Raw genomic sequence first — 21,343 nt, 5'->3', positions numbered from 1 at the left:
GTGTGAAAAACAAAAGGTGTCCAACGGGCAACAGTTTTGCAGATGGAAATGCATTGTTGATGAGAATGTTCAGAGTAGAACAGCCAGACTGGTTCAAGCTGACAGAAAGATTACGGTAACTCAGATAACTCTGTATAACTGCATATCAGAATGCTCAACACATGAAACCTTGAGTATGATGGGTTACAGTGAGTATGATGGGTTACAGCAGGAGAAGACCACGTCAGTCAGCCAAGAACAGAAAACTGAGGCTCTAATGGCCACAGTCTCATCAAAACTGGACAGTTAAAGACTGGGAAAACATAGACTGGTCTGCTGAATCTTGATTTTTAGCTGAGGTGTATACATTGTAAGTTCAGAATTTGGCTTCAACAGCATGAATCCATGCACCCATCGAGCCTTGTGTCAACAGTCCAGACTAGTGGTGGTGTAATTTTGTGGGGTATATTTTTTGACACACTTTGGGCCTGCTAATGCCAATCAATCATCACTTGAATGCCACATCCTATTTTGGTATTGTTGCTGACTATGTACATTCCATCGTGGCCACAATTTACCCTTTTTCTAATGGCTACTTCCAGCATGATATTACACCATGTCACAAAGCAAAAGCCATCTCAAACTGGTTTAATGAACATGACAGTGAGTTAAGTGTTATTCAGTGGCATTCCCAGTCAACGTTTCTGAATCTAACAGAACAGCTTTGGGATGTAGTACGAAGGGACATTTGCATCATGAATGTGCAACTGAAAGATCTGCAGGAATGGCATGATGCAATAATGTCAACATGGACTAGAATCTCAAAAGAATGTTTCCAACATCTTGTGGCATTCCTGTGATGAAGAATTGAGGCTGTATTGAAAGCAAAAGTAGGTTCTGCCCAGCATTTGTTTAGTGTTTCTGATAATTTGCTCAGTTGAGTGTATTTGTACAGTAAAAGGGTGGCCATTGCTTTCTATATCTCCTGACTGCAAAAATTATTCATTTCATATATCAAAGAAATTGATTCATGATTAATTAACTGCAAGCTAAAATTTCTAAAATCACCACCCAGCATTACAAAAAAACTGAACCCAGGTCACAGTATGTTCTATACGTGATTTTTGCTTGTGTGATACTTTAACATGGATGATGAAAATGGAAAAATGCCTAATGGAATTTAAGGTTCTCACATTCTTGTACTTTTTCTTTAGGCTGCCGCTGCTTCAGACCCAAAGGAGTCTGGTCCTCCCTGTCCACAGCCTTGTATGCCTTGCAGCCTTTGGACTTGCTCTGCCTCTTGCCATCAGCCTCTTCCCTCAGATGTCAGAGGTATGGAAGTAGACTATGTAATGGTCACTTTTGCATTAGAATCTGCTTTTCATTGTCTTCCTCCTCATGTTACATTCCCTAACATATCACATATAACCTGCTCTCATAAAATGCAAGCATTTCCTCTTGTGAGGAACTTTATTATTAGTAAGGGATTTTTGTTAGTGGTATACACTAAGTCTTCAAACAAAACTTCAAGTAACCTGCAAAAGAGGATACATACTTTGCACTTTAATGTGTTCATAATTCTACTGGCAGTCACTCCTAGGTACACTAAGAGTATACAGTATATAAGTTAAATAAGGCATGCTGTTTATAGCACAGTGTTCAAGAGCTTCATTATGCTTCTTTATTGCTGATGTAAACTTCAGAGCTATGTAACAGTTAAATAAGTGTGATTTTATGTCATTTCTTTCTTCTAACTTTTTTCCTTCTGCTGTCCACTCTCACTAGCCTTTACAGACCCCTCTCTATTATCTTGTGAATGACAGAAGTCAGTGATTTCCATAGCTTACATGCACTGTTGGCCTCTCACACTCAGTACCTGGACATTACCTTAAGCTAGCCGGTACTCTCTTTTAGGAGCATACTAGCAAATTAGATAGATAGATAGATAGATAGATACATACATACATACATACATACATACATACATACATACATACATACATACATACATACATACATACATACTTTATTAATCCCAAGGGGAAAGTTACATACTCCAGCAGCACCTTACTGATACAAAAAACAATATTAAAGATTGATAATAATGCAGGTAAAAAACAGACAATATCTTTGTATGTTAATGTTTACCCCCCCGGGTGGAATTGAAGAGTCACATAGTTTGGGGGAGAAACAATCTTCTCAGTCTATCAGTGGAGCAGGACAGTGACAGCAGTCTGTCGCTGAAGCTGCTCTTCTGTCTGGAGATGATACTGTTTAGTGGATGCAGTGGATTTTCCATAATTGATAGGAGCCTGCTGAGCGCTCGTCGCTCTGCCACAGATGTCAAACTGTCCAGCTCCATGCCTACAATAGAGCCTGCCTTCCTCACCAGTTTGTCCAGGCATGAGGCGTCTTTCTTCTTGATGCTGCCTCCCCAGCACACCACTTCGTAGAAGAGGGCACTCGCCACAACTGTCTGATAGAACATCTGCAGCATCTTATTGCAGATGTTGAAGGACGCCAGCCTTCTAAGGAAGTATAACCGGCTCTGTCCTTTCTTACACAGAGCATCAGTATTGGCAGTCCACTCTAATTTATCATCCAGCTGCACTCCCAGGTATTTATAGGTCTGCGCCATCTGTACACAGTCACCTCTGATGATCACAGGGTCCATGAGGGGTCTGGGCCTCCTAAAATCCACGACCAGTTCCTTGGTTTTGCTGGTGTTCAGGTATAGGTGGTTTGAGTCGCACCATTTAACAAACTCATTCATTAGGTTCCTATACTCCTCCTCCTGCCCACTCCTGATGCAGCCCACGATAGCAGTGTCATCAGCAAACTTTTGCACGTGGCAGGACTCCAAGTTGTATTGGAAGTCCGATGTATATAGGCTGAACAGGACCGGAGAAAGTACAGTCCCTTGTGGCGCTCCTGTGTTGCTGACCACAATGTCAGACGTGCAGTTCCCAAGGCGCACATACTGAGGTCTGTCTTTAAGATAGTCCATGATCCATGCCACTAGGTATGAATCTACTCCCATCTCTGTCAGCTTGTCCCTAAGGAGCAGTTGGATTGTGTTGAAGGCGCTAGAGAAGTCTAGAAACATAATTCTTACAGCACCACTGCCTCTGTCCAAGTGGGAGAGGGATCGGTGTAGCATATAGATGATGGCATCCTCCGCTCCCACCTTCTCCTGATATGCAAACTGCAGAGGGTCGAGGGCGTGTTGAACCTGTGGTCTCAGGTGGTGAAGCAGCAGCCTCTCCATGGTCTTCATCACATGTGATGTCAGAGCAACAGGCTGGAAGTCATTCAGCTCACTAGGATGTGATACCTTTCGAAAACATTGATCCCTTTGTTTTAATTTATTCAGTCAGTTATTACTATTGTGCTTAGGATCATTGTCCTGTTGCATGATGAAATTTCATCTAGATTTTATCTGTCATGTTGGGATATTTTTCTGTTTTGTAAATAAAGTAACCTTGGGTTAAATTTGGAACTTGGTGAAGATCAGATATGATTATATTCTGATTTCAAAATCAGAAATGTAGAAATATAACAAAAAATAACAATCCCCCTCAAGCACACGAAAGAATTGCAACAAAATAAAAAAAAAATGTGTGTCTTTGTTAATGTGATAATGAGTTGTGTACTATTAACATTATATTTTGTACTTGATTCAATTATTGTCCAACAGGGAGCAGTAAGTTCTCGAATGGACCAGGTTCATTGCTGGGAATTGTGCTGTAGAAAGCTTGTTCACTTAAAGTGCCATGTCAAAGCCATAATAGTAAAAAAAAAAAAAACCACAACAACACCACCACAAATAATAAGTTTATACTGAGCTTGTACTTAAAAGCAATGCAGTTTGGCAAATTCTGAACTGTCTCTGTTAGGAGACCTGAGATAAAAGGCTACAGAAATGAAAGCAGCATTCAGCTCAGCTGCTCTTGGTGCTCCTTCTGTTGTCTTCTTCAGATGTTGTAGGACTGTGCAGAAATGCAGGAGTGCATTCCAGTGTACCCAGAGTCTAGCAGTTGTGGGGTCTCAACATGCCACGGTATCGTAACACTTTCTGTAACTTTAGGATAATATTGTTTTGATATAATAATCCAATCAGGGTCTAATTGGGAATTTTGTGTCTCTTTTTTTAGAAGTGCCTGTAAAACAAAAACATTTTTCTGTATCTTTCTCCCGGTAAAACCCAAAATATGTTTTCTCATGAATTAATGCAGCACTATAATGATAAAAAATGAAGGTGATTACTGTAACATGGTGACAATAGTGATAATCAGAAACAAGAAATATATAAGCAGACTATTTATATGAGTGCAAAACTTATTAAATACAGAACACAGCAACTTACTGAAAGTCATTAATCTTCACTGCTGCCTACAATTATATTACATTTATATTTGTGGTGCATATTTTTAGTGCTTTTTAGTATAAGGAAGGTGCTGTATAAGTAAAATGTATGCTGCAGATTCTGTTTATTCTCAGTAGCCATTGATGGTCATATTTAGTCAAAGTTGTTGACCTTTGGTTACTCTGTATTTCTAATGAGAGATGAGATGTGGACAGTGGAGGGGACACTGGCGCACGCATGTTGCTGCCGCTCCTCCCTGTTATCAACACTTTTGGTTAAAATTCACGTTAAACTTAAACCTTTTGCAATTGTTCACCTTCTTTTATTGTATGTATAGTTCATGGATGCAATTGACCCGAACTGTATTGATTTGGATTTACTTTTATGGACTTTGCCTTGACTGGGTTTGCAGCCTCGGGGACAACCAAATCTTTCTGTGGCACACTGGACGTGCCCTATGGACATTTCTTTGCACCGTGATGATCTATGAGCCGGGGATGGTCTGTCTTCTTCATTATAATTTATACACTGGATTGCTCTTGATTCCTTCTATACGTGCTTAATAACTAAGAAATGATCTGAGGTTTACACCCAGCTGGATACGGCTCTGGGCGATCCCGTCTGTAATACCCAGCATTATACAGGTAGTCCCCAGGTTACAGACATCCGACCTATGACTTACGAACGAGGACGCAGCTGCGACGCAGTAACTGCTGCCCCGTCATCATTGGCCTGGGGATGCTGCAAGCGGTGGCTGGAGGGGGGCGATTTTGCTGCTCGCACAGTGTAGTATCCCTCGGGCGGCTCCTGGCAGCAAGCAGTGACCCGTGGTCCATAGTCACCGAGGCCACAGGTATCGCTCGTGTGTAGGACGATGGTTCGCTGCCCGCCCACTATGCCGCCGCACCTACTGCTCCTGCCTAGACGCAGGCTGGATGGAGTGGAGGAGGCATTTCACTGCCTGCCCAGCACACACGGCTGGTAATGCTGCAAGTGGTGACTCGGTTGTGGCTGAACGGGGCAGCGAGGGTAGCATTGTAGTGTGCCTCGGATGGCTGCCTGTTGAACTGGGGTTGGGCGATTCACTACTCGCCTTTGGCCGCACCGTGTTCGTTCTACAGCATACTGTAATGGAGGTGAGTATGAGGTGGGCTGGTGATGAACCGCCCCTCGCCGCCTCGATTCATTCTCAATAGCAAGCCTGCTTGTACTGTTACGCACATAGCAGGAAGTTGTCTCTTGTCAGTACATCAGACGTGTTGATGACTGGTGCCTTCCTGCTGTGATAACGTGTACAGTACTGTGCAGAAGAGCTCATCTTAACCTTTTGTATTCACCCTTCAAGAATGTCTCTGAAACACAAATCTGATGCAAGTGCTGGTGATACAGTAAAGAAGAGAAAAACCATCACCATTGAAAATAAAGTAGAAAGAATAAAAAGGTCAGAGAGAAGTGAAACCTCCATCAGTCATTGGCAGAGCACTTGGTTACAGTCGGTCAACAATAGCATTTATTAAAATAATGTACCTGTTCCGACTTACATACAAATTCAACTTAAGTACAAACCTACATTCCCTATCTCGTACGTAACCCAGGGACTGCCTGTACAGTGCATCCGGAAAGTATTCACAGCTAATCACTTTTTCCACGTTTTGTTATGTTACAGTCTTATTCCAAAATGGATTAAATTCATTTTTTTCCTCAGAATTCTACTCACAACACCCCATAATGACAACATGAAAAAAGTTTACTTGACATTTTTGCAAATTTATTAAAAATAAAAAAATTGAGAAAGCACATGTACATAAGTATTCACAGCCTTTGCCATGAAGCTCAAAATTGAGCTCAGGTGCATCCTGTTTTCCCTGATCATCCTTGAGATGTTTCTGCAGCTTAATTGGAGTCCACCTGTGGTAAATTCAGTTGGTTGGACATGATTTGGAAAGGCACACACCTGTCTATATAAGGTCCCACAGTTGACAGTTCATGTCAGAGCACAAACCAATCATGAAGTCAAAGGAATTGTCTGTAGACCTCTGAGACAGGATTGTCTCAAGGCACAAATCTGGGGAAGGTTACAGAAAAATTTCTGCTGCTTTGAAGGTCCCAGTGAGCACAGTGGCCTCCATCATCCGTAAGTGGAAGAAGTTCGAAACCACCAGGACTCTTCCTAGAGCTGGCCAGCCATCTAAACTGAGCGATCGGGGGAGAAGGTGCTTAGTCAGGGAGGTGACCAAGAACCTGATGGTCACTCTGTCAGAGCTCCAGAGGTCCTCTGTGGAGAGAGGAGAACCTTGCAGAAGGACAACCATCTCTGCAGCAATCCACCAATCAGGCCTGTATGGTAGAGTGGCCAGACGGAAGCCACTCCTTAGTAAAAGGCAAATGGCAGCCTGCCCTGAGTTTGCCAAAAGGCACCTGAAGGACTCTCAGACCATGAGAAAGAAAATTCTCTGGTCCTTCCAGAAGGACAACCATCTCTGCAGCAATCCACCAATCAGGCCTGTATGGTAGAGTGGCCAGACGGAAGCCACTCCTTAGTAAAAGGCAAATGGCAGCCTGCCCTGAGTTTGCCAAAAGGCACCTGAAGGACTCTCAGACCATGAGAAAGAAAATTCTCTGGTCTGATGAGACAAAGATTGAACTCTTTGGTGTGAATGCCAGGCGTCATGTTTGGAGGAAACCAGGCACCGCTCATCACCAGGCCAATACCATCCCTACAGTGAAGCATGGTGGTGGCAGCATCATGCTGTGGGGATGTTTTTCAGCGGCAGGGACTGGGAGACTAGTCAGGATAAAGGGAAAGATGACTGCAGCAATGTACAGACACATCCTGGATGAAAACCTGCTCCAGAGCGCTCTTAACCTCAGACTGGGGCGACGGTTCATCTTTCAGCAGGACAACGACCCTAAGCACACAGTCAAGATATCAAAGGAGTGGCTTCAGGACAACTCTGTGAATGTCCTTGAGTGGCCCAGCCAGAGCCCAGACTTGAATCCCATTGAACATCTCTGGAGAGATCTTAAAATGGCTCTGCACCGACGCTTCCCATCCAACCTGATGGAGCTTGAGAGGTGCTGCAAAGAGGAATGGGCGAAACTGGCCAAGGATATGTGTGCCAAGCTTGTGGCATCATATTCTAAAAGACTTGAGGCTGTAATTGCTGCCAAAGGTACATCGACAAAGTATTGAGCAAAGGCTGTAAATATTTATGTACATGTGATTTCTCAGTTTTTTTATTTTTAATAAATTTGCAAAAACCTCAAGTAAACTTTTTTCACGTTGTCATTATGGGGTGTTGTGTGTAGAATTCTGAGGAAAAAAATGAATTTAATCCATTTTGGAATAAGGCTGTAACATAACAAAATGTGGAAAAAGTGATGCGCTGTGAATACTTTCCGGATGCACTGAATGTATGTGGCTGTATGTTGGAACCTCCGAATTTTGGTATCTTCATGTGCATTTTGTAATATTTCCTACTATGCTTTTTCTGCTGCTTGCCGCTCATCTGCGCCTCCCCATCCTCCCATCTCACCTTCTCCGCTGTGCTGTGCTCCTTCTCTGCTACTATCAGATAAGTATTGCTCTCTACTATGCTAAAATACTCTTGTGACAAATGCCTTCAAATTAAACAGTTTGTCCAAAGCAAATGGTCAGACTGGAATGTCCTAAAAGACAATGGTATTGTGTGGCGCCCAAAATATTTACATCGCGGGTCATGTTGCCGCCAGAGTGAGGCTGCGAATGAAAAGTTCACCGGCAGCATTTGCTCAGGAATATGCCATCCTACTTATGGCTTTGGAAATAGGAGTGTCAGTGTGCCAAATCTGAAATATGTTAAAGTAAACTCTGGTCATGAATCTATGCACAATGAACCCACACCAGCTAATATTTCATTGTTTAACTCAAGATCTCTTAATGGCAAAGCACTGGTGCTATCAAAATTCATTACAACAACAACATTTATTTATATAGCACATTTTCATACAAAAAGTAGCTCAATGTGCTTTACATAATGAAGAAAAGAAAAATAAAAGACAAAATAAGAAATTAAAATAAGACAACATTAGTTAACATAGAAAAGGAGTAAGGTCCGATGGCCAGGGTGGACAGAAAAAACAAAAAAAAAACTCCAGAAAGCTGGAGAAAAAAAAAAAATCTGTAGGGGCTCCAGGCCACGAGACCGCCCAGTCCCCTCTGAGCATTCTACCTAACATAAATGAAATAGTCCTCTTTGTAGTTACAGTTCTCATGGAGTCACTTGATGCTGATGGTCATACAGACTTGTGGCTTTTAATCCATCCATCATTGTTGGAACATCATGGTGCTTTGGGTAGATGATGGTGGCGCAAGCCACCACCAAAAGTACACCGGAAAAGGAAACAGAAGAGAGAGTAGGGGTTAGTACAGATTTTGAATGAATAGTTATTATAATGAATTGGATATACAGAGTATCAGGATTTAAATTACAGTGAAGTTATGAGAGGGCCATGTTAAAGTAATGTGTTTTCAGCAGTTTTTTTTGAAGTGCTCCACTGTATTAGCCTGGCGAATTCCTATTGGCAGGCTATTCCAGATTTTAGGTGCATAACAGCAGAAGGCCGCCTCACCATTTCTTTTAAGTTTTGCTCTTGGAATTCTAAGGAGACACTCAGTTGAGGATCTGAGGTTGCGATTTGGAATATAAGGTGTCAGACATTCCAATATATAAGATGGGGCGAGATTATTTAAGGCTTTATAAACCATAAGCAGAATTTTAAAGTCAATTCTGAATGACACAGGTAACCAGTGTAGTGACATCAAAATCGGGATTAATAAAGTATCTATCTATCTATCTATCTATCTAAAACTGGAGAAATGTGCTCGGATTTTATTTTCCTGGTAAGGATTCTAACAGCTGCATTCTGCACTAGTTGCAAACGATTTATGTCTTTTTTGGGTAGTCCTGAGAGGAGTGCGTTACAGTAATCTAGTCGACTGAAAACAAACGCGTGAACTAATTTCTCCGCATCTTTCAATGATATAAGAGGTCTAACTTTTGCTATGTTTCTTATGTGAAAAAATGCTGTCCTAGTGATCTGATTACAGTCAACAGTTACCCCTAAGCTTTTTATCTCCATCTTGACTTTTAATCCTAATGCATCCAGTTTATTTCTAATAGCCTCATTGTATCCATTATTGCCAATCACTAAGATTTCGGTTTTCTCTTTATTTAATTTGAGAAAGTTACTATTCATCCATTCTGAGATACAAGTTAGACATTGTGTTAGTGAATCAAGAGATTCGGGGTCATCAGGTGCAATTGATAAATACAGCTGTGTGTCATCAGCATAGCTGTGATAGCTCACGTTGTGTCCTGAGATAATCTGACCTAATGGAAGCATGTAGATTGAGAAGAGCAGCGGACCCAGGATAGAGCCTTGTGGAACACCATATAGGATATCATGTGTCTTTGAATTATAATTACCACAACTAACAAAGAATTTTCTCCCTGCCAGGTAGGATTCAAACCAATTTAAGACGCTGCCAGAGAGGCCCACCCATTGAGTAAGGTGATTTCTAAGAATATTATGATCAATGGTGTCAAATGCGGCACTCAGATCTAAGAGGATGAGAACAGATAAATGGCCTCTGTCTGCATTTACCCGCAAGTCATTTACTACTTTAACGAGTGCAGTTTCTGTGCTGTGATTTGTTCTAAAACCTGACTGAAATTTATCAAGAATAGCATGTTTATTGAGGTGCACATTTAGCTGCATAATGACTGCCTTCTCTAGAATTTTACTTAAGAAAGGCAGGTTAGAGATGTGTCTATAATTTTCAAGAGCATAGGGGTCGAGATTATTTTTCTTAAGTAGGGGTTTAACTACAGCAGTCTTAAGACAGTCTGGGAAGACCCCCGTATCTAATGACGAATTTACTATGTCAAGAACATTATCAATTAGCACGTCCGATACTTCCTTGAAAAAATTTGTTGGTATTGGGTCAAGGACGCAGGTGGAGGGTTTCATTTGAGAAATTATTTTATGTAAATCAGGTAAATCTATCCTAGTGAAAGAGTTTAGTTTGTTTATAACGGAATACTGAGGTTTAGGAGGATCCTTAGTGTTGGGGAGATATACTATGTTATTTCTAATGTCATTAATTTTTTGATTGAAAAATACAGCGATAGCCTCACAGGTTTTACTGGAAGTACTTAGGAGGCATTCCTTTGAGTTACCTGGGTTTAACAGACGATTAATCGTCGAAAATAAGACTCTGGGATTACTAGCATTGTTATTTATAATCTTAGAGAAATAGCAGCGCCTCTCAAGACGGACTGTGTTATTGTATTCTGTTATTTTAACTTTTAATATTTCATAGTGGACAGTTAGTTTAGTCTTCCTCCATTTTATGCTCAGCTCTACGTCATGTTCTCTTTAAATCAGACACTCTTCCATGGTATAACAATGCTAGAAAATTTTTTAACTGTCTTTTCAGGTGCAACTGTGTCAACAGCAGCTCTCACCTTAGTATTAAATTTTTCCACCTTACTATTTACATTATCCTCACTATTATAGTTGGCACAATAAACGGACTGATTGCTTAGAATGTTTATAAGTTTTAAAGCTGCTGATGAGTCAAAGAAGCGTTTTTTAACAATATGCTTCTCATGAGTGTTTTCTATCATTATTTCTATATTAAAAAGTAGAAGAAAATGGTCTGATAGACCCGTATCAATGACCTGCTTTATATCAACTTTTAGTCCTTTAGTAATTACTAAGTCTAGCGTATGACCTGCTTTATGTGTAGGCTGATTAACGAGCTGTCTCAAATCAAAAGAGTCCAGGAGGTTCATAAATTCTTTTACTTTTTGGTCACATTGATTATCTATATGAAAATTAAAGTCGCCGACTATTAAGAGTGTGTCATAGTTCATAATTAAAATTGACATTATTCAGAGAATTCCTCAAAGAAAGACGCATTGAATTTAGGAGGTCTGTACACGGATAATACTAGAACGTGAGAATCTCCATGAATAACAACGGCGAGATACTCAAAGGACTTGAATTTACCAAAACTGACATCTTTACATTTTAACCAGCTTGAGTAAATGTTTGCTAGTCCGCCACCTCTCTTTCCTTGGCGATCTGCACGAGTAAATCTGTAATGTGTAGGCACAGATTCGATTAAAACAGCTGCATCATCTGAGCTAAGCCACGTTTCACTTAGTGCAATAAAGTCTATTTTTTTATCACTAATAAGATCATTCATAAAAAACGTCGTTTGTTAAAGCTCTAACATTTAATAGTGCCATATTTAATGTTTCGGAGGGGCAGAGATGAATACTATGTGCGTTATTGATATTTGGAACAGGAACTAAGTTATTTTTATTAGTGCCGCTCTGTGTGTATTTTTTGTTTAATCTATAATCTGTTTTTATAGTTTTAATACATTGTTCATCTAAAGTAATAACTTTAATTAAATTATTGGTGTTTATGCCGTATTGCCTAGATTTTCTACGTGCATTGAGATTGGTTATTACAGTATTTATATTGTGCACTTTTATGGAAGATTTTATTACAGACTCAAATCTTGACTTGCTATGCTTAACAGAAACTTGGCAAAAACCAAATGATTTTACATCTATCACGAAAGTGACCCCACCCGGATACATTTACTTCACAGAGCCTCGCAGCTCAAGACATGGCGTAGGAGTTGCAGTAATTGCTAAATCGAAGTTAAACATCAAAAGAATCCCCATTGACGGTCCATTGTCTTTCGAGTGTCTGGCTCTTAAGCTAATAACAAAATCTGGTCCTGTCTTACTTATTGTTGTCTATTGTCACCCGAAATACAATGCGTCTTTTTTATCTGATCTGACTGAATTATTAACATAATTAAGTTCATTGGCAATTTCAACATCCATATTAACATTGCTACATGTAAACTGAGAAATTAATTCCTATTCTTACTGGACTGTTTTGACTTGGTGCAGCATGTTGATTTTCCCACTCACTCTGGTGGTCATATACTGGACCTGATCTGCACATCTGGATTATCTGTCGGTAACACTTATAGCAGTGATTTGGGACTCTCTGACTATAAAGCAGTGCTTTTCACTGTCTCATTACTTCTCCCTCCTCTTACCTGTAAATGTCAAATTTCTTTCCTTAACCTTAAAATTATCTGTCCCTCTGTTCTTGCTGGATCCATTTCTTATCTTTTTCTGTCTTCACCTATTCCATCAACACTAGATAGTCTTGTTGACCACTATAACTCAGCCCTTCATTCAGCACTCAATAAAACAGCTCCTTTAAAACATAAGGAGGTTTCCTTTAAGCATTCAGCTCCATGGTATAATTCAGAGCTACAATCTATGAAAGCAACTGGCCGACGCCTTGAGAGAATGTCACGTAAGACTGACCACACTGTTCACATCCAGGCTTTCTCTGACCATCAGAGGGCTTATAGGGATGCACTAACTGCAGCCAAGAACACCCATTATGGCAGAATAATAGAAAGTGGCCATGATAACCCAAGGGTTTTGTTCTCTGTAGTTAATAAATTACTTCAACCTCCATCTGGCCCAATTACCTCCTCTACTGAAGTCTGTGAAAAATTCCTCCACTTTTTCCGCAATAAAGTTAAAGATCTAAATACTTCAACTAACATAAATCCATCATCCATTTATATACTTCCCTGTCTTCCCACTCCATCTATCTCCTTTTCTAAATTTTCACCAGTCACATCGGCATTTGTTAATGACCTGCTTTGTAAGATGAGGCCAACTACTTGTGTACTGGACCCCATCTCCACCACACTTCTTAATCCTGCCTTCATGCCATAATCCCGACTATTACAACAATAATAAACTCATCTCTCGATACTGGGTTTGTGCCAGCCACTTTTAAAATTGCTTCTTTAACCCCCATGTTAAAAAAGTCTGGTCTTGATGGTGATGATCTTAACAATTTTCGACCTATTTCCCACTTACCTTTTCTGTCAAAAGTTCTTGAGCGTGTTGTAGCCTCCTAGCTCACCAACTACTTAACCTCTAATAATTTAATGGAACCCTTTCAGTCTGGTTTCAGGGTACAGCACAGCTGTGAAACTTCTTCGGGTAACCAATGATTTGCTTATGGCAGCAGATTCTGGACAAACAAGCATATTAATTCTGTTAGACGTCAGTGCAGCATTTGACACTATCAGACATGACATTCTACTGTCCAGAATGGAAAACATGCTGCATATCTCTGGCACTGCCCTCCAGTGGTTCAAGTCCTATCTGACTGATAGGCAAGAGTTTCTTAGTCTTGGCAACAGCAGATCCAGCTCAGCGCCAGTCACACAAGGAGTTCCTCAGAGCTCTGTCCTCGGCCCTCTTCTCTTCTGTATTTATATGCTTCCCCTTGGTCATATTATTCGTAGCTATGGACTGGGCTATCATTTTTATGCAGATGACACTCAACTCTATTTCAATGTTAAAGGTGGAACTTCATCAGCTCACAACTTGCCTCAGTGAAATTAAAACCTGGATGGAGCAGAACTCTTTGAAATTAAATTGCAACAAAACTGAACTCCTGCAAATTGGCACTAAAGCGCTACTTAAGAAAATGAGCTCCTTTTCAGTCACTCTTGACGGTGATCTCATCAGACCTTCTTCTGATGCAAGGAATTTTTGTGTCATTTTTGATTCCTCCCTTTCTTATTCTGCCCACATAAACCACATTAAGAAGCTTTCTTACTTTCACCTCCGTAACATATCCCATGTTCGCTCATTCCTCTCGTTTTCTAATGCTGAAAAACTTGTCCATGCTTTTATCACATCACACATCGATTACTGTAACTCGCTGCTGGCAGGTGCCCCTTCCAATCTCATATCACAGCTCCAGTTGATTCAGATCTCTGCAGTAAGAGTCCTTACTCAAACCACCAACAGTGAGCACATCACACCCATCCTGCTTCCCTGGTGGTGACGCCGTAGTGACCAATAAGACCTTGATAACAAAGAAATGGGACAAAAAATTGAAGATTTTCCTAAAGCTAACACGACCACACCGGAACTGTTATCTTTTATGTAAAAAACTAATTTAAATGAAATACATCCAAATATTTGGATAGCCCTCAGAATTGCATCCACTACTCCCATAACTTCTCAAAAGTGAACCTCATAAAAAATGACTTGGGGTTTACAATATCACAACACCACCTTAATGATCTTGCAATGATGAGCATTAACAGAGATGTTTCTAGAAATATATCATGTGATGATGTTTTAAATTATTTTGCTGCAAGAAAGTCAAGGCATGTCCAGTTTTAAAAAGACTTTTATTTGCAGTGTTAAGTCCCTCCATTTACCAGCAACATGTTTTTAATATTGTTTATTTGTTGTACTTCCTTTTCCTATATAGAGTTTGTAAAGTCTGTTAAATAAGTTTATTACATACAAAGTGGTTCTGTTTTATTTTGTTCTATATAAGTTTTGTATGTTTTGAATCATACACAATTTAAATGCAAAAGGGTACTATTATTATTTTATTATACTATTTTCATTTACTTAATTTTAATTAAATAAGGGTTTAACCTGTGTTAGTAACATATTATGTGTGTGTGTCCATGAATGGAGTTAGACAGATTTTCTTGCCTATGGTATCAAATAGGTCAGAAACGTCCCTGGTTCAAACACAAATAGATTTTGTTGTCTTTTTTCCTAATAACAGTGAAGCCCATGGGTTTATTTATTTATTTTTGGAATCTGTGTAGAATGAAAGTCTTTTGTTCTGATCCCAGGTGCCAGCTGTCCAGAATTTAATATATTAATACTTTACTATTTACCGGTACTTATTAATATATACAATCATAAATAAACTATTTGTAAAATCTATCTCTGCTTATATTTCTATTTACATATTGTATGTGCATGTTGTTTATACATTTTTTAATGTCATTTTGTATTTTATTGTTTTATATAGTGCTTAATGTGTGTATTTGGCCATATACTATATAAGAATAGGCTTATTTGCTATAAGCTGCCCTCTCTCTATGTATTTGAATGTATTTAAACTCCCTCTAAAGTGATGATATGGCTTGTTAATGAGTTTTAGAAAATTATAAATCAACTACAAAGGTAGCTCTGAGTTTCGCATTATGTCAATCAATTTCCTGAATCCTAGTAATCCAAGTACTTCAGTATACTGAGGTGGAAATTTGTGGTGAGATGTTTCTTTTTAAACTTGGTACTTTTTCTCTTTTTTTATATTGGGCATGCCTTTGAAAGTGACCTGAAGCATTCAGTACTTTAATCAATTAGCTTTTTGGACACTTTTAGCAGTTCTTCTCTGAATCCTTGCTTTAATGTTGACACTGGCTTGTATGTGGTATCAGAGAAATTATTTTAAAAACAAAATGGCAAAAATGTATGCATTAAGTGATGCATAACGCAAGAAATTCCATCACAGTAACTTTCTTCTTATTAAACTTTTATAAAAACATGTTTCACCTGTGTATAACTTCACAGTTTTTGGAGTCTACATGCATATTACATAGTTTTAACTGTGCGCTGCATTACTAGGTGTCAATTATATTACCCTTTTAGGTCAGAAAATTGTATCCCCTTATACTTTGCCATTCTGAAATAGAACTAAATCTATTGAAGTGTTATAGTATGATTATAGCAAGGTGACAGACTGGAATGTTTTATCTATTATACATATTAGTTTGTAGGATATCCGTATTAAGCTATTAATAATAACAGTTGGTGCTTATCTAACTATGTATTCCAAAGTCAAGGATTTTTATCATAATTAAGCACATACTTGTGTGCATGTAGCATGAACATTAGGTTACTAGTAGCAGTAGTAATAGTATTGTCTCATGTTTAGTGATTATAAAACATTACTCATTCATTTTCATATTTTTCAAAATTACAAAACTAAGTAAAATAAGAATATTTGGTATAGAATGTCCATCTGCTGTAGCTTTTTTTAATTTAAATTCTGTTCTAATGAATTCCCTACAGGGTCAAGATGAAAATTTTTCACAATTGTATTTTTTAGTTACATAATGAGTACACCAGAAAGATTCTGTTCCAAAAGTTATAGCTAAATAGATTTAAAATGCTAAAAAATAAAGTTAAGTTGGAACTGTTGAAAGGTTCATGCCTACTTTGAGGTCAATGTGATAGTTCTCACTTTGAGAAACTGAATCCTCTGTTTTTTGATAATATTAACACAAATAATAATACCTATCAGTTGTTGTTGTTTGAAAGTTGTTCTTCAGAATAATAACTAGATGACTGTTATTCATGTGTGGAGTGGTGGTCATACAGTGATCAGTAGTGGACACATGTCAGATCAGGACATGAGAGTATCGAATAGATGTTTAAGTCCAGCCATGCTATAGAAATTTTTATAATTACTGTTTTATGTTGTCTCTCATAATTAGTCTATTCTTGGATAATGAGTCCTTTTTTAAAATCATATTGTGTGGAACAACCTCTCAAGCTGCTGTTATTTTTCTTAGGCATCCTTTTAGAATTTTCAGGGGGGCATTATGACCAATGGAGACAGGTTTCTTGTCTTTTTCATAACCATCTTGGACTATTCTTTCTTCCTGTACCATCCAGGTCTTCCTTCTAGGGTATGTACTTTCTGGCTGAATTGCTTCTTGTCCATTCCTGTATATTAAAAAGAACAAGTTCTGAGACATCTACATTTCTCATTCTCCCAACTAATAGCTCTTTCTGTGTTCCCATCACATTATGCCAAGAGAGTAGTCAGTATCTAAAAGGAACTTCTCATAATTTCATTATTACTGAAATGGTTCTGTTAAGCTGTAGTGGAATTCTTATATAACAATTGCATTAAAACGACATTCATCAGGGCCAGTGCAATAAATAATACCACTTGAGGCAAGATACATTGGTACTTTTCTATTATCGTGATGCAACTCATATTATTGTGACGCAAATCGGTGGGGCCACCACCCCCACTGTCTTCCACTGCGAGTCACGCATGTGAAGCACGCCATGTTGACAGTTAATTCCTTGCCACTGATCTTTTCACATTATCTCTTTGATAGTGCAGTGTACCCCAGAACAATGAAAATTTGGGAACTAACAACCAGCAAGGAGACATCCGTGTCCTTTCTTCAGGACACAGGTATTCTTCCTATAGAATGGCAGTGTCCCTGAAACCACCCTTTGAAATTATATTTCTCTGACCGGGTAAAGTGGAGGTGCTCCAGGAAAACTTGCCGCACAATTGTCACAAGGGAAATGGAGTAAGTTTTCTGTCTTTAGTATTTTTGCTGAAATAAAAGTCTATTCCCCTCACTATTTTGTTGTTTTTCTTTTTCCTGTTTCAAATACTGAGCTCGGAAGTGAGGAAGGCACAATGTTCCTATAAAAGCATCACGATAACAGAAAAGTACCGATACATTTTTGCCACCCATATCCATTTCACCAAACCCTGCCACCCAACAGGTTATCCTTAACTACTTAATCCTACAACTAAATACTGCTTCACTAAAAACACTGCACAACAATTTTTTTGAAAAGTCTTGCTTCCTGAAAAGTTTTTGCTGATTGTGACAGGTATCTACTGGGTAGTTTTGGTTTTACTGCATCACGTAGAAGTAGACATTTATATGTTTATTGACAATAACATATTTAGTCATGTTTATGTTTCGCATAAGCTATTAAATTCAACAGAATTAAAAGTGTTTTGCTCCTGATTTTCTTTTGTATTCAATGTCTGGTGCATCACATTGCAGTGTTCAACAGTAGTCAGCAAGCATTGATGGATTCCTGTTGCCCTGGTATCGTTTCTCCATCGTAGCAATGTCCTGGTGAAACCTTTCACCGTGTTCGTCACTGACGGCACCAAGATTTGCTGGGAAGAAGTCCAAGTGTGAGTGGAGGAAATGAATCTTGAGTGACATGTTGCACTTCATTGTCTTGTTATGCTTTGAGAAGGTTGTCTACCAGCTGAATGTAGTTTGGGGCTCTGTAATTGCCCAGAAAATTGTCAACAACGTCTTTGAAGGCTTTCCAGGCAATTTTTTCCGGCCCAACTAACAGATCTTCAAACCGCTTGTCACTCATAACATGTCTGATCTGGGGGCCAACAAAAATGCCCTCTTGGATCTTGGCGTCAGTTATTCTTGGGAACATCTGTCTTAAATAACGAAAACCTTCACCTTCCTTCTTAAGTACTTTCACGAAATTCTTCATGAGTCTAAGTTTTATGTGAAGAGGAGGCAAAAATACTGTATCTTTGCCGGGTCGACAAGCGATTCATGTGCCACATTTTTCAGTCCTGGAACTAACTTTTTACGGAGTGGTCAGTTCTGACGAGAATAGTGCGACTGTTTGGCATGGCTGTCCCATTCACAGATGAAACAACAGTACTTTATATAGCCGAGCTGTAGTCCTAGTAACAGAGCAACGACTTTAAGATCTCCACAGATATTCCAGTTGTACCTGCTAAACTGGACGTGCTTCAGCAACAGTTCCATATTCTCATACGTTTCTTTCATGTGTGCTGCTTAGCCAACAGGTACTGAAGGATAAACGTTGCCATTGTGTAGCAGAACAGCTTTCAGGCTTAACATTGACGAATCAATGAAGAGACGCCACTCTTCTGGGTTGTGATCTCAACCCAAGGCTGAGAACAATCCTTCAATGTCACAACAGAAACAGAGACTGCCGACTTGTGCAAAAAATTTGGTTATATCATGATGTCAGCCTTGAAACACAGAAATTTTCGTACCTGGTGACAGCAAACACCATTTCTGCAGTCTCAAACCCAGCACCTCAGCTTTTGCTTTTGACAGACCCAAATCTCTGACCAAATCGTTCAATTCAGACTGTGTTATCAGATGTGGATTGCCTGATGAGCACGGTTCAAAATCCAGGTCAATGTCACTGTCAGTACCTTGCATTGCAGTTTCTTCATCTGGTTCATCTAAGGTCCAATCCTCTGGTGGTTTCGGAATTGGAAGACTGTCGTCATGTGGCACGGGTCTCATTGCTGAAGGCACATTAGGGTATTCAATTGACTTGTTGTTTTTGGCAGAGAAACCAGACACATTAGTCAAACAGAAGTAACAGTCTGTCACATGGTCATTCTGTTCTCGCCATATCATCGGAACAACAAACAGCATTGTCTTTCGAGTGCCTCTGAGCCAGGCTCTCAGACTGACAGAACATGTCGCACAGCAAATATGAGGCGCCCATTCCTTGTCTTGACCACCAATTTTGCAGCCGAAATACAAATAAGCTTTCTTCACAAGAGCAGTCATCCAGCGTCTCTGAGGCACAAGTGTATATTCGCCACAGATATAGCAGAATGTATCACAGCTGTTACGACATTAATGAGACATATCACCCGACACCAAAACTTCTATAGCATCAAGCTTACTTACTGTTATATTGCTACAGATAATATACTTTACTATACTAATACTATACATACACACTGACTATCTATATTAACCAAATGAGCAGGATCGGTGTATGCAAGCCACCTTAATAGCATGCTGAGACAGCGTCAAGCTCGTTCAAACCTGCCCAGGATGTCAACTTCCACAGAACAGCTTCCAACCTGGCCTGGTTCCATGCCTGGACATGCCCAGGCTGCACAAATCGTTGTTGATAAGTCACTTACGGGAGCGAAAATGTTTGGATACAAATATAAGAAAAAATCATGACAAAACTGAAGATTTCTGAACGGTATGTGATGGGTAAATTTTGATGTGATATTCGTGATCAGCACCCAAAAATCTATAAGAAACACCCAACAGTGTTCAAGAAGCAAAAACTTTGTTCTGCAGTGAAATCTTTGTTTGGAAAACACCCCAGTACTCAGATGTTCCTAGGAAATGAAAGACATACCACTGTTATCTTTTTTGTTGAAAGTAGAGTAAATTATTATGCAGGCTGAGAGGGGTTCCCAAACTTTTTCATATGACTGTATGTGTTTCTATACAGGCTTCATGATACAGTACATTCTCTGAACATTGGGCAATAAATAAATATATATTATTTTAGGAAAAAATGTGAAACTTAAACAATATAACACAAAATAGGCTTTAAAAACAATACAAATGTATTATAGAAAACTGAATGCGAAATGAAATTAAGCTGTATCGCTCCTCCTGCATACCTCTATAAATTCTGGCTGTTTTAAACCTTGTTCTGCAAGCTAAAAGGCGCTTGCCCTTTTTAACTAAACATATTTGGTGCAAACATTAAGAGACTTTTAACAAAAATTGTAACTGACACCTCAAACAGATTGCAGAAATTTACAAATTTCAGGAAGTGCCATAATACATACACATTTCAATGCGATATCTGTGGGCAATAACTTATCAAACACACTGCAAGAAGGGGCCAAAAAAATATTGGCTACAACAAAGATAACAATCCAGTAACAACAACAGTAAAAATAAATAATTATAATACTCAAACTGGAGTAATATAAGATACATGCGGCAAATAAAAATTAAATGATAAACACAGCAACAGGACTGCAACTGTAGATTTTTACTAGCCAAAGGCAAATTATATTCCAATACAACCATCTCTCAAGTGGGCTTACATTAAACTTGCATTTAACCTCTGTGAAAATTATCCTGTGTTGTTCACCACAATTAATTGTTTGATAATTATACTCTTTACATTCTCTCCTGGCACACTAAACAAATTTCTCCATAGCCAGAGATTTTTTGGAAAAACTAACGCTGTGCATTGATATTCTTTGCATATGTTAGTGAGAATACAGTAACCCAGAATCATGCGTAATTTTGAGGTGGGTGTCGACATATAACAGCATATAGTAGTTTCTGCCAGCCGCTACACAAATGCATTCAGCACTACGATCAGCTGAGGTCCGATCAGCTGATGCTGATACATCATATTCGTTTTCGATCTCCAAATCACTTGCATGAAAATCGGAGTGCAATAAGTCCTATTCAGCAGTAATGCACAAAATGTCTATGGAATATTTTGCTTT

The 21,343-nt window shown here is 39.1% G+C and overlaps 1 protein-coding gene across 1 annotated transcript in view; it reads left to right on the top strand.

The window, feature by feature from the left end:
* Nucleotides 1-21,343, top strand: part of LOC114651644 (sideroflexin-5-like) — a 226,115-nt gene that overhangs the window by 158,246 nt on the left and 46,526 nt on the right. The window contains exon 13 of the mRNA XM_028801474.2: nucleotides 1,194-1,311. Coding sequence (XP_028657307.2) covers nucleotides 1,194-1,311 — 118 coding nt within the window. The remainder of the gene's footprint in view (nucleotides 1-1,193; nucleotides 1,312-21,343) is intronic.

The sequence above is a fragment of the Erpetoichthys calabaricus genome, chromosome 5 (assembly GCF_900747795.2).
Source record: "Erpetoichthys calabaricus chromosome 5, fErpCal1.3, whole genome shotgun sequence".
Classification (NCBI taxonomy): Eukaryota; Metazoa; Chordata; class Cladistia; order Polypteriformes; family Polypteridae; genus Erpetoichthys; species Erpetoichthys calabaricus.
Note: the sequence above shows the minus strand (reverse complement) of the source record. Positions and strands in the feature narration are given on the sequence as shown.